The following is a 13,243-nucleotide window of genomic DNA, read 5'->3' as shown; positions in this document are numbered from 1 at the left end:
TGAAGTGAATTCCTATCGTGTCGCGGTAGAATCTTGACTTGGAGTGTCCAAGTCTGTTACACTGTGCGTGCGCTGTGGTCGAGATCTCCTTTTGAAAAAAGCCTTCGCTAAGTGGCCCATCTGCCTGCAAATGAAGCATTGGTTCGGGAGTCCCGAATACTCCACCCTCTGGCATAGCCACCCACCACTCATGCTAGGTAGAAGGACCACCTCCGGGAGGGTATGAGTGTCTCGAACCAGAACGCGTACTGTAGGAATACTTGCAGCCTTGGCAGCCACTGAAGCTGTCGTGCGCGGGGTCTCCAAGATTGTCCTGATCTTGGAACCAATCCTAGACAGAAGCGTGAGGTACTCTCTCCTCAGGCCAGGGAAGCAGACCAATATGGGCAGATCTGCCTGGTCGGCAAGAACATCAGAAGCTTGGTTGAAACCATGCCGCCACTGTCGGAAATAAGCCCTGACCGCTCAAATGGCCAACGGGCTCATCAAAATGACCTTGGCAGCCATCTTGGGAGTCTCAAACTCGATCTGGTAGTACCCATGCCCGAGAAGTTGTATGTCGATGATCTTTTCCACCTCTGCTAAGAGCGGGGCCTGTAGGAGGTCATGTACCTCGCCTTTGCTAGGTTGACTGCCAATGATATTGCAGATATCAGAGGTGGCCTGGAGGCGCTCCACCTCTGTTGCAAGGCTCCCTTGCTCTGTTGGGGTGTGTGTAGGGGGATGGGGAGAGGGTGCGTAGGTGTAGCGGGAGCAGCAGCGAGCGATCCACCTTGGGATCTTCTCTTACGTCAAGCTTTTTAAGGTTATCATTCAACACTTGGATCCTGCTTTTCTGTTTTCATTTTCTTATTATTCTTCATTTTCTCTCTCTTTCTGGCATGCAAACACTCCTTTTACGATGTCTCTCTATCTAAGAATCCTATCAGATAGGTTTACTTAGCTTGCAGTTTTAGTTGCCTCATTTTAGTTTGGTTTTAACAGTCTTGGAGGCTGACAATTGGGTTGGACAGGTATCATTGGATACGCCGGCTTGGAAGACCAGCCAAAAGAGAAATAGCGCCAATAGTCATCTCCAATCATGTCTCGTTTATAGACCCAATATTTTTCTTTTTTGAGCTTTTCCCATGCTTCGTTAGTTCAGCATCACATTCAAATCTACCTGGCATTGGAATGATTATTAGGCCTATGCAGGTACTCGTTGATTATTTGGAAGCAGCTTCTGTTTATTTTATCTAGGTCTGTTACAAAGGACTTACTTTTGACCCAGGTTATCAATGTGGAGAGATCATCTGCAGACTCGAAAAAGTATGCCTTAAAGGAGATTAAGGTAGGAAGGGTTTTGAATGTAAAGATTGATGCTGTACAGCAGTTTTCAATGGTGTTTACACGTCTATGCAGAGCAGAGCTATGACCAACAGTTTTCCACATGTCATGCTGTTTCCTGAGGGAACAACTACGAATGGAAGAGCCTTAATCTTTTTCCAGCTTGGGGCCTTTATGCCAGGCTTACCTGTACAGCCTGTCATTTTGCGATATCCGTATGCTCATTTCGATAACTCCTGGTACTGATGCAGTGCTTCATTTGCTTTGAAATCATGTTGCACATTTGTTATCAGAGCTTAACTGCAGTATTCTGAGTGCAGGGGTAGAATTTCTATTTTGAAGCTTGTCTGGAGAATGCTTTCACAATTCCACAATTTTATGGAGGTCACTTTTTTCTCTGTGCTCCCGTTTTTTTCTTATGGTGCCACAGTATTGTCCTTGGGAAATTTAGGTCTGCTCTTTAGTGTGCCGAGAAATGCCAGTGAATTTTCATGTTTGCATGTTTTGTCTGAAATATCAAGCATGTAAATATGCATATTGTTCTAGAAATCTTAACCTTTTGGGTGATTTGCTTATCAATCTAAGTGGATTTTGCAGGTTGAATACCTGCCTGTTGTATACCCATCAACAAGAGAGAAGGACCATCCAACTCTTTTTGCCAAGAAGGTTTTTTTATTGAGTGACTCTTTACCTTGATAATTAACTGCAGTGAGAAGGCTTGGCTATCTATATTCTCTTCTTGTTTGGCATACAGGTAAAGCGCGTGATGGCCAGGGCTTTGAATGTGGCAGCCACTAATCATTCCTATGGCGATTTGATTCTGTCCACAAAAGTGAAGGAGTTGAAGAACGTGAGTGCAAAGTCTTGAGGTCAGGTCAGGTAATGCTTTTGGTTAAAAATGATTATCCTCTCAAACTGCTGTCCTGGTTTTCTCGTCACAGACTTCCTTTTCATCGTGCATGGTGGAGATGGCCAAAATGGAGAAGGTATGCATTTTTTTCACGCATGCTACAATGACTTTGATGGGCTTTTAGGTTCAAGTTGGATTTAAGCCGTCACTTCAGACATTTGGCAAGAAGAGCTTGCAGTTGTTGTTTTCCTGAATCCCCTGCCTCTTACCCTGTGCCAGTTTCTCTAATCTTCAAGATTGCATTGGCCTAGAAATGTATATTTGCAATTGTTCTATTTTCCTTTATTTATTTTAAGGGTTTTTTTGTGACTTTGATAGCTCTAATTTTCCGTGTCAAGTGCTCTGGTCCTTGTAGATTCTGATTCTTATGAGAAGTATGTCTTCATGCATCTTTTCTTTCATTTACAGCTGTTCCATATCACAACAAAGGAGGCTGGAGTATTCTTGGAGAAATTTCAAGCTCTTGATACTGAACACAGGTTTGCTTCCAATCAAATTGTCTATTATTCCTTTCTTAAAGGTAGCTTCCTGATGGTTTTTCTTTGCTAAAAGAGTTTCATTTAAGAGGAGTCCTCTCTATGCTCTAGTTTCTCACTAGGTCTTAAGTACACGAAGATTGTCAAGTATAACGTCGTTGAGAAGCCACCAACATTTTCCCTCGAAAATATAGTGGAGCCCTCCATAGATGCTGGTGCTTATTCATTGAAGCTCTGGTGTCACCATCCAATCAAGATATATGGTCCATCAAAGTTTGAGTTATGAGCTAGGAAAGGAAAGAAAAGATACATTACGACTCTTATCACTAGTTTGGTACCAAAACAAGACACTCAAGTCTCGGTATTGAATAAAAAGGTATGCGCACCAAAAAATGTATCTCAGTAAATTCGTTGGAGCTTCATCAACCAAAGTAGTCATCTTCTTTGTCAGAGTCCCAAGCTCATTCACGACCATCTCAGTTGAAAAACTTGAGTTTACTTCATATTTAGAAACATGTAGTCATTTTTTGTGTGCCCACTCTTATATGTACAAAAACAGCAAAAACAGCTTACCTGTGCAGTCGTTTCCAGCATATGAATGCCTTAATCTGATCTAGCTTTCATGATCATCAACCACAACGTCCCGAGATTTAAGGATTATCCTCCCCATTGGTGGGGTATTACGTAAGCATCCTCTTCAACTTTAACCTCAAACACTTCTATTCTTACACCATTCACAGCCCCTAAAAATTTTACCTTTGTTTTTTAGGCCATATTTGCTCAAAATGCCCCCCCCCCCCCCCCCCCCCCCCCCCCCCCCCCCCCCCCCCCCCTTCCCCCCCAAACTTTACTGCCTATCCACCCTCCTTGAATTCCTTGGTCTGCTTGCCCTTATACTCGAGAAAATTATATTGGTTGGCTCTGTAAAAGTGCTTCCTCTTTGAATAGAACATATGATCATCGGAGTCCGAACTATCAGAAGAGGATGAATACTCGTCAAAACTGTCAAAAAAATGTTGAGATCAGCGGTAGGGTTTACTTTTCTCGGCTGCCTTCTTGTTCTTTCCAAATTTCTGGTTCTTTTTCCGTTTCTTACCCTTTATGTCATCATCACTCGAATCAAAAGAGGAAGAGCTATCCGAATTGTCAGAAGAAGATGAGGCGCTTCTTCTGTTTTCTTGCATTCGTCACAAAAGAAGATTGACGGCCCAAATAACTAGGGAAGTTAGTTCCCTTGTTGCCTTTCTTCGGTTGCTTCTTCGCCCCCAAAAGTTGGTTGACTCGTCTTTCAACAATGTCATCAAGTTCATCTTTAATAAACATCCGTGGGACAGAAGGTGTCCTGAGAGATGACTTTATGGGGGAACCGATAGCTTTCTTCCAACGAATTGCGGGTCAAAAATTTGACATACCGGGGATCCTTTGCAAACTAGAGCATGTGCTTTGCGCAATCAACTTGCTGCTAACGTTGCATCTCCATTAGTTGATACTGTAGGCCGAGGTGACCCGTATTTTCTGCTGTTCCATTTGAATTTCTCGTGTTGCCTCTCGTTCCAGAAGTGTCAGGAGGGTTCGTCTGATTCTTGTGAGAATCATCACCAGAATCCATGTGTGTCGCGTAAAAAGGGATCGGATTTCTCGATAAAAGAGAAATCAGTTGAGCTCTAATACCATTGTAATTGACTTGGGCACCCCAAGTCAAGAAACTAGCATGACACACGAGAGAGAATCGCCTAAAAATACTTCACACTTAAATCAAAGTTCAACTGAGTCGACACGGCCCGGCGCAGTTCCATGCTCAGAGAGATTGGCCCCAAAGACTCACGCCCCTTTCGGTATTTCTTTTTATATTAATGCTCGAGCAAAGTACAATTGCTCGTGGGTCCTCTCTGCTGGTAGGCTCGTCAGCTCAATTGAGCCAGAGAGTGGCCCAGGGGTCTTATTTAAAGGCCCTTGGCCATGGAAAAGTAGTTACATGCAAAGCTTTTAAACTCAAAAGCAATCTCCCCCAAAAGCTGGCGTTGATTTTCAGCCAGTGCGATTTACGGAATTCCGTACGCTCCCACGTCAGCATGTCAACGCGAATTACGGCCGTCTGTACAGCCTGCGAACGCAATTCGCGGTGATCTGTATAGTCTGCCGCCAGTTCAACCAGAGAGTTAAATTTCTAATTTCCCTAGGGCCCCATTGGACGGGACCCTATAAGTTGGAACAACTTATTACTTTGGGTCTATTCCATGTGGCATGCCACGTCATCAGTTTGTGACACATGCTTAAAGCACCAAGACTTCTGCGGCCTTTACCCATACCCTCCCGTCCGTGGGAAAGCATTGCCATGGATTTTTTTTTTAATCTTCCCAAGACTCAAAGCAGACATGATGGCATTTGGACAGTCATCGACAGATTCAACAAGCAGGCTCACTTCATTCCGGTAAAGAAGACAGTTAAGCCCGATCATGCAAAACTGTTTGTTCCACAGATTTTTTGATTACATGGCATGCTTGGGTCCATTGTTTCGAACAGAGATCCCCAATTCACTAGTTTGTTTGGAGGGCAATCTGGGAGAACATTGGCACGCGGTTGCAGTTCTTGTCCTCGTTCCACCTATAGACAGACATGCAATCTGAGATAGCCAATTAAGTCGTTTTGGATTTATCGAAGACTCAGTGGGAAAAGTATTTACCCTTAGTGGAATTTGCCTACTACAACACAGTTCATTCATCGACGGGGAAGGCACCATTTGAGGTAATCGAGAGTGCTAAGAAGGTCCCACCATTCTAAGCACCAAAGATAAGATTTTTGAAGCGGATTAGTAGACGTGAGATCTTGACACTGCTTTTGCCAAGGTTCGCTAGGATCTTGAGAAGTCTCAAGCACGGCATTAAAAGGCAACCGACAAACATCGACGCTTCTTGTAGCTGAAGGAAGATGATTGGGTGCTCTTACGGTTTGAGAAGGCACGCCTGAAGAAACGAAAGAGAAAGGAGCGGCTTTTTCCAAAGCTAAGTATGCGATACTATGGCCCTTTCCAGATTCAAGAGAAGATCAATGATGTATCCTTCATACTAAAGTTGCCAGATACTTGGAAGATTCACAATGCTTTTCATGTGAGTCTGTTGAAACCTTTCAAGGGTGAGGTGCTAGTGGATAGTGAGCCTGAGGAGCAACCTGAAGTAGAAGAGAGCGAGGAGATTCTCGTTCCAGAACAGATACTGGCTCACAAGGAAATGAAAGTGAAAGGTAAAGTGATACGGTGGTCTTAGTTAAATTCAAGAACTATCCGGCATTGGATGCGAAGTGGATGGAGGAGGACCTTGCAGATACCTCTCGGATACTGGAACTTTACCTTGAGGCTTTCGGTCTAGCTTCAACTATTCCGAAAGATCCCGGAGATGAACAGGGTTGAATCTGGTGTAGATAGGACTGCACAAGAGGGGAGCTACTTCGCTCCTTTGTCACAGGTTAACCTAGATGGAACAAAGTCATTGATTCCCCCTTGGATTTCAGGGATACTGATGGGCTGATAGTATTCCACTGAATGACTTTATTTTAATTGGGAATTCCCGAGATGAATCTAGTATACTTGTGCTCTCTCATGTGAGTAGTGTTTAAGTGCATGTTTGAAAGACGAAATGACTGCAACATTTCGGTCTTGTGATTCTAGAGAGGTGAGATGGACATGATAACAATAAGAATTACTCAATCGAGACATGTGTGGAGATCGAGAATAGATCTAGATGTGATTGCTAAACACGTTACCGATTTGTCATGATCCAATATCTCGATGGACGTAGTGATGTGAATGTGATTTGAATGTTAGTAACTGTCGTCTTTGTGCAAGTGCTGGATAGGTGTTGTCGAGTGCGTCACTGCTTAGAATCAATGTCTACTGAATTGGTTTCTGGCTTGATTTTGCAAGCGTAATCGAGGGCGATTACAATTCTTTCAAGAGGGGGGTATGTCACAAAGTGATGACGTGGCATGACCAACTAGAAGAGAAATGGCCGAGTGGACAAGAGAGACTAAATCAATCAACTAAGGGGAACTCATGAAGCACTAGCTGAGGGCCCGAAACCCTAAAAGACAAAAGCTTAACGTATGGAAGAGATTTTCGTAAATCACGCTGACATGCTGACGAGGCAGGCATGTATGGAATTTTGCATTTTGCGTTGCTGATGCCACGTGGCAGGCTGTACGGATTTCCGTAGATTGTGCTGGCTGCTTTTGGGAGTCCCCAATGCTAGCTTTTGGGAGCAAATGCTTTTGGGGTTTAGTGCTTTTGAGCTGATTGCTTTTGGGGCTCTGCTTTTGGGCATTCCTTGTAAGTTTATAAGAGCCCTTGGGGCCTCACTCTGCAGAGCATTTGGACGCAGAGTCTGAGAGCATAGGTCCCTCGGGAGCTGTACTTTGCAATGATCAATGATAAAGAAATACCAAAAGGGGCGCCAATCTTTGGGGCCAATGCTTCTGGGTGCGGAACTTTGCCATGCCGACTCTCTCTCTCTCTATTAAAGTTCAGTGGTTTTAAAGTTTCTGTTCGTGTGTTGCTATTGATTTCTCGCTTGGAGTGTCCAAGCTTGTTACAGCCCCCTTGCTTTGTTGTCAGAGAAAGTACTTGCTTTATTTACTTGCACAAAGGTGTTACAATGGTCCTAAATGCTGAGATGCTGAGATGCTGATGGGTACTTGCCGTAGGTACTAGGTACTGTAAGAAGATGCTTGGTATTGCGAGGCTAAGGCTGAATATTAAAAATGCTAGGAACTCTGCTTGGATCTGCAACTGGGGGCGGATCCAAAGAGGGAATCCTGGAATGTGAAAACGCTAATAGATTGGGCTGAATTCTGCAACTTGCCGGTGAGAAACTTGAAGCTGAAAAACGCTAGCTGAATGCTACCATACATATGTGGTAGTGATGTGTGTGAACACAATTAGTGTTGGGGTTAAGGCCTATGTGCCTCGACCTGTCGCCCAGATCATGGGCGCCCGCCCACTGTTACCCTATACTTATAGTGAGTATATTGTATAGGGGGAGCTGCCACTTCACAGTCTCCCCACCCACATTGTGTGTGTGTCTCCTTCTCTCTCTCTCACTCTCCGTCTATGGTGCTCTCCGATCCCCTTCAATTGGTATCAGAGCTGGTTTCATTCCCGAAATCGCTTCCGCGCGCGTGCGCACTTTCAAGAGCGCAAACAGGGTTTCGACTTCGGCATCGGCAAATTCAGCTTTCCGAGAGCGTTTCCATCGTTTTACCCCCCTTTCGAAGCCATTCGAGCCATCAAAAACCTCATTCGAGCTACAGTTGAGGAGCTGCATTTTTCAGCTCTCTTTTGGCAGTTTATGCTGCGTTTTTGGGTCGAAACGGAGGTTTTTTGGCATAGCTTTCACACCCGGACTCAGATACATGTGATCCAAGAGTCTACCTTGGGGGTTTGGCACGCTCCGGACGCGCTCGTCATATCAGAATTTTAAAATTCTGAACGTTGAATTTTCTGCAGCAGCAGTTGTTTATTGTGTGTCGAGGATTCCACACATGGTTTGCTCTCAAATGTGAGAGTGATATTTGCTGCAAGTTTCCTCACAGGTGGGAGGATACGATGTATGCCTTATGTGGTTTGATGCTCAGGGAGACTAATGTGATTGCATTTTGAGCTCGACAATGTATGCCTCGAGCATGTTTTTTGGCAGTCACAGGTAGAGCAGATATTTGTGTACTAGATTTACAGGTGTTTGCAATGATGTATGCAAAGTGTGGAGATTGGTGCATGCATTTGGAGTGCGGTTTGATGCGCTTTGGTTGCTCATGGTTTTGAGCGTGCAGTCAGTTTGGTTACTGGTTTTGTGGCCGTTTTACTGATAAAACTTTGGCGAAATTTTCCCTGGAGTTTTATGCGCATTGTTGGTGCGATCGAGATTGCGATTGCTTATAGCACTCAGGATTTGTATGCAGTGTTTTTCCTTTTGAGTGGTGCATTGCGAGCATGTTTTGCTCTGCTTTTTTGGTCTTGAGCTGTGTGCGCTCGGCCATTTGGAGCTTCTAGTTTTGACTCGCGGCTACAGGTTGAGTCTAGTACTCCCACAGGTGTTGCCATTTGCAATTGAGGACATCTTCTGTAGTGTTTTGGCTTGCATACCGGTTTCGACACAGCAGGTGTCTTGAGCTTTTGCTTTGTGTATGCTTTTGTGGGATAGTGGTTGGAGATTACTCGCCATAGTTTGTGATCGAGCTTGGCTCTCACATTGACAGGTTTTGTCAGTTTGGATACAATTTGGTGTTCTTGTACCCACTCTCGTAGGAGTGAGGAGTTGTGTATCTTTCTTTGCTTGAGACAGTGGTTTGCTCTCGGGTGGGAGATTCTTGTGATCTCGAGCATTGTTTGCCATAGTTTTGCAGAGCTTATGCATGTATGTTGAGTGTAGTTTGATGCGCATTGATTGCTCATTGTATTGAGCTTGCAGGACAATGGTTATTTTGTGTTGATAGCCATTGTGCGTCGGAACTCTGGCGAAATTTTCTCAGGAGTTTTATGCGTATCATTTATGCGATCTAGGTAGAGATTGCGGGTTGCACTCAACAGTTGCGTGCGGTGTTCTCTGCAGGTGGGAGATTTGTGCATGTGTATGCATCGATACCGCATAGTGTGGGCTTGGTGATTAGCTCACAGATTGTAGTGTAATACTAGAGCAAGCGAGGCTTGTATTGACATTGCGGGAGCTCTATTTTGGAGTGTCTCACAGGTTTTACATTGTGTTTCTGGCCATATTTGTAGACAGTTTCCAGGTGTTGTTGGTGAGGTGGTTTTGCTTTCTAGTTTGCTACATTGTGCTCATGGCAGAGACAAGTGATCGCTCAAATTATGATCTCTCCGAAATGTGCATGTTTGATGGGTCAGACTTTGCAGCATGGAGAGAGTGTATGCTTGATGCATTGACACAGCGAGGGTTGCATCGACCATTGAGTGGTGATGCAGGTAGACCTTCAAACATGTCTGACGATCAGTGGCAGGAGCTAGAGGAGATGGCACTATCTACACTCTCTTTGCACCTTGCGGAATCTGTATATGCTCTTGTTATGTATGGGACTACTTCGAGAGCACTTTGGCGCAGATTACATGATACGTATGATAGATCTGAGTCATCAAGGACTCGTGTGAGACATGTACATTCACGAGTATGCCGACAGGTGATATGTTGGTATTGTGGTCATTCTGGACACGTTAGACGGCGCTGTTTTCATCGTATGCGACATCGTAGGAGACATGGCAGTCTCAGAGATGTATGTAGTGATGCCATGGACTTAGTTGCTCTGACAGTTGAGGCAGATGTAGTGTCGGAGTGTACTAGTGACGGGGATGTCACTTTTGCCTCGAGCTATGCACGAGATGCTATACATGTGGATAGTGCACTCCCTTCGCAGTGGTTGCTAGACGCAGATGCTATGTTTCATGTCACGCCGCATCGTGAATGGTTTTGTAGCTATTCTAGCGGGATGCTTGGCAGTGTACGTTTGACCGATGGATCAATGCATGCGATAGCAGGTGCAGGAGATGTGAGAGTGTCATTACCGAGTGGTGCATCTTACTTGTTACGACATGTGCGCTATGTACCAGATTTGACAGTGAGTTTGATCTCGATTGGTCAGCTTAGAGATTGTGGATGTCAGATTTCGCTATGAGAGCGAGATTTTGTGATGCATTTGGGTTCGCTAGTGATTGCGAGAGGTGCCAGGAGTGGTACAGGTTACCCATTGCATGTGGATCACGGGAGAGACGGTGTTGTCTCTGTGATCATGCAGCCAGGTAGAGAGCGAGAGAGTAGGCGAGTCTCTTTTGCTTGTGGGTTGCAGGATGCTTTGCATGGAGTGCAGAGCAGTGACCTTGTTGTGCAGGTTGCGTCTACGGATGCACAGGTAGAGCGGGACAGCTCTAGTGAGTCACAACAGGATGAGTCATCAGAGGTGATGACAGAGATGACTCACATGGATACTGAGATGTCGGCTATTGCGGAGTCATTTCTTGATATGCTTATGCTAGAGCTTGATGCAGATTCAGGACAGATGATACTCTTGGTACACATGTGATATGTGGTGGGCACGAGGAGTCACAGCTCGGAGTCAGAGTGCCATGGTCTCTATGATAGGGGACAGGATTGCCATGAGTTGAGTTCTGAGTTGGAGGTGGCAAAGGTTGCCAGGGTTGCATCAACGTTCGGTGTCCTCATGTACGAGATGCTGATCTCGAGGCCCGACATAGCAGTTGCAGTGGGAGCATTTGCAGCAGGGTTGATTAGTTGTTCGATGACTGATCTCGGCATAGAGCATAGGGGAGGTTTGCAGGTATTGGACCGATACTTGCAGGAGTGCATGAGCTCTTGTAGACTCTTTGCAGAGCTTGGAACTAGCTCTGTGTGGCTTCCGCAGCGGGATGTTTGTCTATCAGTAGAGCCGGATGCACTAGCTCATCGAGAGTCAGTGGGCATAGGTTGAGAGAATATCTCACCTTCTATTGGTTGTACACTAGTAGATCTTGCTTAAATGCACATTGGCCTTTAAGTGGGAGGTTGTTGGGGTTAAGGCCTATGTGCCTCGACTGGTCGCCCAGATCATGGGCGCCCGCCCACTGTTACTCTATACTTATAGTGAGTATATTGTATAGGGGGAGCTGCCACTTCACAGTCTCCCCACCCACATTGTGTGTGTGTCTCCTCCTCTCTCTCTCACTCTCCGTCTATGGTGCTCTCCGATCCCCTTCAATTAGGACCGCCGGGGCATTTTTTCCCTCACTAGGAGGTTTTTTCCCCGAGAGAGAGAGAGGAAGAAGAAGAAGAAGAGAGTTTTAACGTCGTAGGAAACTATCCCAAGAGACCTTAAAGATCTAACCGATGAGGAGAGTTGAACTCAAGACCTGTTATGAGAGAGAGAGAGAGAGAGAGAGAGATAGAGAGAGAGTTCATGATAATGAGAATATGCATCTGGCTTTAGGGGCTATGTAACGGAGGATCAGTTTCTGGATGCTTTAAATTTACCCAGAACACCATTTGCACAGCAGGCATGATTTATCAATCTATAGATGCTTCTCATGTTGGCTTATTGTGCAGCATCGTGTAGAAATTCGTTGTATTTGCTAATAACTTTTGAATTTGGGCAGATTTTTGGGTTTTTTGATAAAGAGGAGGAAGGCTCCATATCATTTAGAGAGGTATGTTTCACCTGAAGTCTTTGTGTTTAGAATGTTGAGAAACTATTGAGGAGCTATTGATTTCTGGTCTGACGACTTTTTGCTGGGTATTGCAGTTCCTTTCGGGTTCGGCCTTCATTTTGAAGCATCCATCTTTTGATACGTTGTGTAGAGCATCGTTCGAGTTTTGTGATGTTAACAAGCAAGGTTTTCTGTCGAGTATAGAGGTGGAACGGTCTCTGAGGCTGGTTTTCCCAGACATCACATCCATGCAGGTAGTTGTTTACATAGACCTCTGGTATTGTCTCTTAGGGTGGTTATGGTTGTCTTCATAGTTATTTGGTTGTCTTCATAGTTATTTTCTGATGTGCCAAATGTTCCGAGTATGGCTCTTTCATAATTCATTTTGCATATGCAATACAATGAGCAGGTGCAAAAAATGCAGAAAAATCTTGACGCAGATGGAGATGGGATAATCAAGTGGGATGATTTTCGAGACTTTCTAGAGAAGTATCCAGAACTGCTTGCCGTGTTTCTTCCCACCTCGTGTGCATAGCTATAGCTTACCATGTATGCCCTCTATTCAAGGTAAATGGCTATAGAGCATGGCAAACGCCTGGCACGGTGTCATTAGCGATGGTTCTTAGTGCCCTCCGTAATGGAAGATCCAGATTTGTCTGACACTGAAGTCTTTGACCTGCCGGAATTTAACCCACTCCAGACTGCTGAAGACCATAGCAAAAGCAAGGGCAGGGCTGCTGCTACAGAAGATACCGAAAGAGAGTTATCGCAAGCGGGAGGAGTATCAGATTTTACTTTTCTTGCTGATACTTTCTGCTTCAGCTGCTGCTCTCATGAGTTTGTGCTCTCAAAAAGTTGAGAAAAAGCCTTTTTGTCATTCGGCCAAGATATACGATGGGACTTGCCAATTGTATCAGCTTTGATTATTGATCTCAGTGAGAGATGGTCATTTTTGTAACAGTAGACCTTACAATATATTGCAGCTTCCCTTGAATGTAATGAGTGTGAATTTGATTAACATTATTGGCAATAAAAAGAGTTTTCAAAAGCAACTTTCACAGACTAATGCACCATAGTTTTCAGCTCAGTTAGCAAACTGGGTTTAGGCAAGTTTCTCTCTTCCTTTCTGCAGAGAAGTAAAGCCCAAATGAGCCTAAGTATGAGTGTATCAAATTCTATAAGTATAACCTCCAAATCTTTCCTAGGTCTTGTTTGTACATATGTTATTTTATCGGTCTAGTGAGCACATCACATCACAATTTGACGATGACATGGTATCTAAACAATGACTTGCAACATAATGAAAACTCAGTGTGCACTATCCAGGACCCAACA

At 44.6% G+C, this 13,243-nt stretch overlaps 1 protein-coding gene across 2 annotated transcripts in view; it reads left to right on the top strand.

Moving 5' to 3' along the window:
• The window catches only part of LOC147447784 (calcineurin B subunit-like protein), a 59,214-nt gene extending 46,254 nt beyond the window's left edge, over positions 1-12,960 (top strand). The window contains exons 3-14 of one of the 2 annotated variants that reach the window (XM_086523500.1): positions 1,014-1,194; positions 1,271-1,330; positions 1,402-1,565; positions 1,647-1,710; positions 1,924-1,992; positions 2,081-2,176; positions 2,268-2,312; positions 2,645-2,715; positions 11,692-11,758; positions 11,858-11,908; positions 12,004-12,162; positions 12,318-12,960. In XM_086523500.1, the coding sequence (XP_086379626.1) occupies positions 1,014-1,194; positions 1,271-1,330; positions 1,402-1,565; positions 1,647-1,710; positions 1,924-1,992; positions 2,081-2,176; positions 2,268-2,312; positions 2,645-2,715; positions 11,692-11,758; positions 11,858-11,908; positions 12,004-12,162; positions 12,318-12,443 (1,153 nt within the window). In that variant the 3' untranslated portion in view covers positions 12,444-12,960. Of the gene's footprint in view, positions 1-1,013; positions 1,331-1,401; positions 1,566-1,646; positions 1,711-1,923; positions 1,993-2,080; positions 2,177-2,267; positions 2,313-2,644; positions 2,716-11,691; positions 11,759-11,857; positions 11,909-12,003; positions 12,163-12,317 lie in introns of both variants that reach the window. The other variant, XM_086523501.1, reaches the window with a different exon arrangement.
• Positions 12,961-13,243: the final 283 nt, after the last annotated feature.

This window comes from Adiantum capillus-veneris, chromosome 11 (assembly GCF_014529385.1).
Source record: "Adiantum capillus-veneris isolate H3 chromosome 11, ASM1452938v2, whole genome shotgun sequence".
NCBI lineage: Eukaryota > Viridiplantae > Streptophyta > Polypodiopsida > Polypodiales > Pteridaceae > Adiantum > Adiantum capillus-veneris.
This window is presented reverse-complemented; position numbering and strand designations above follow the sequence as displayed.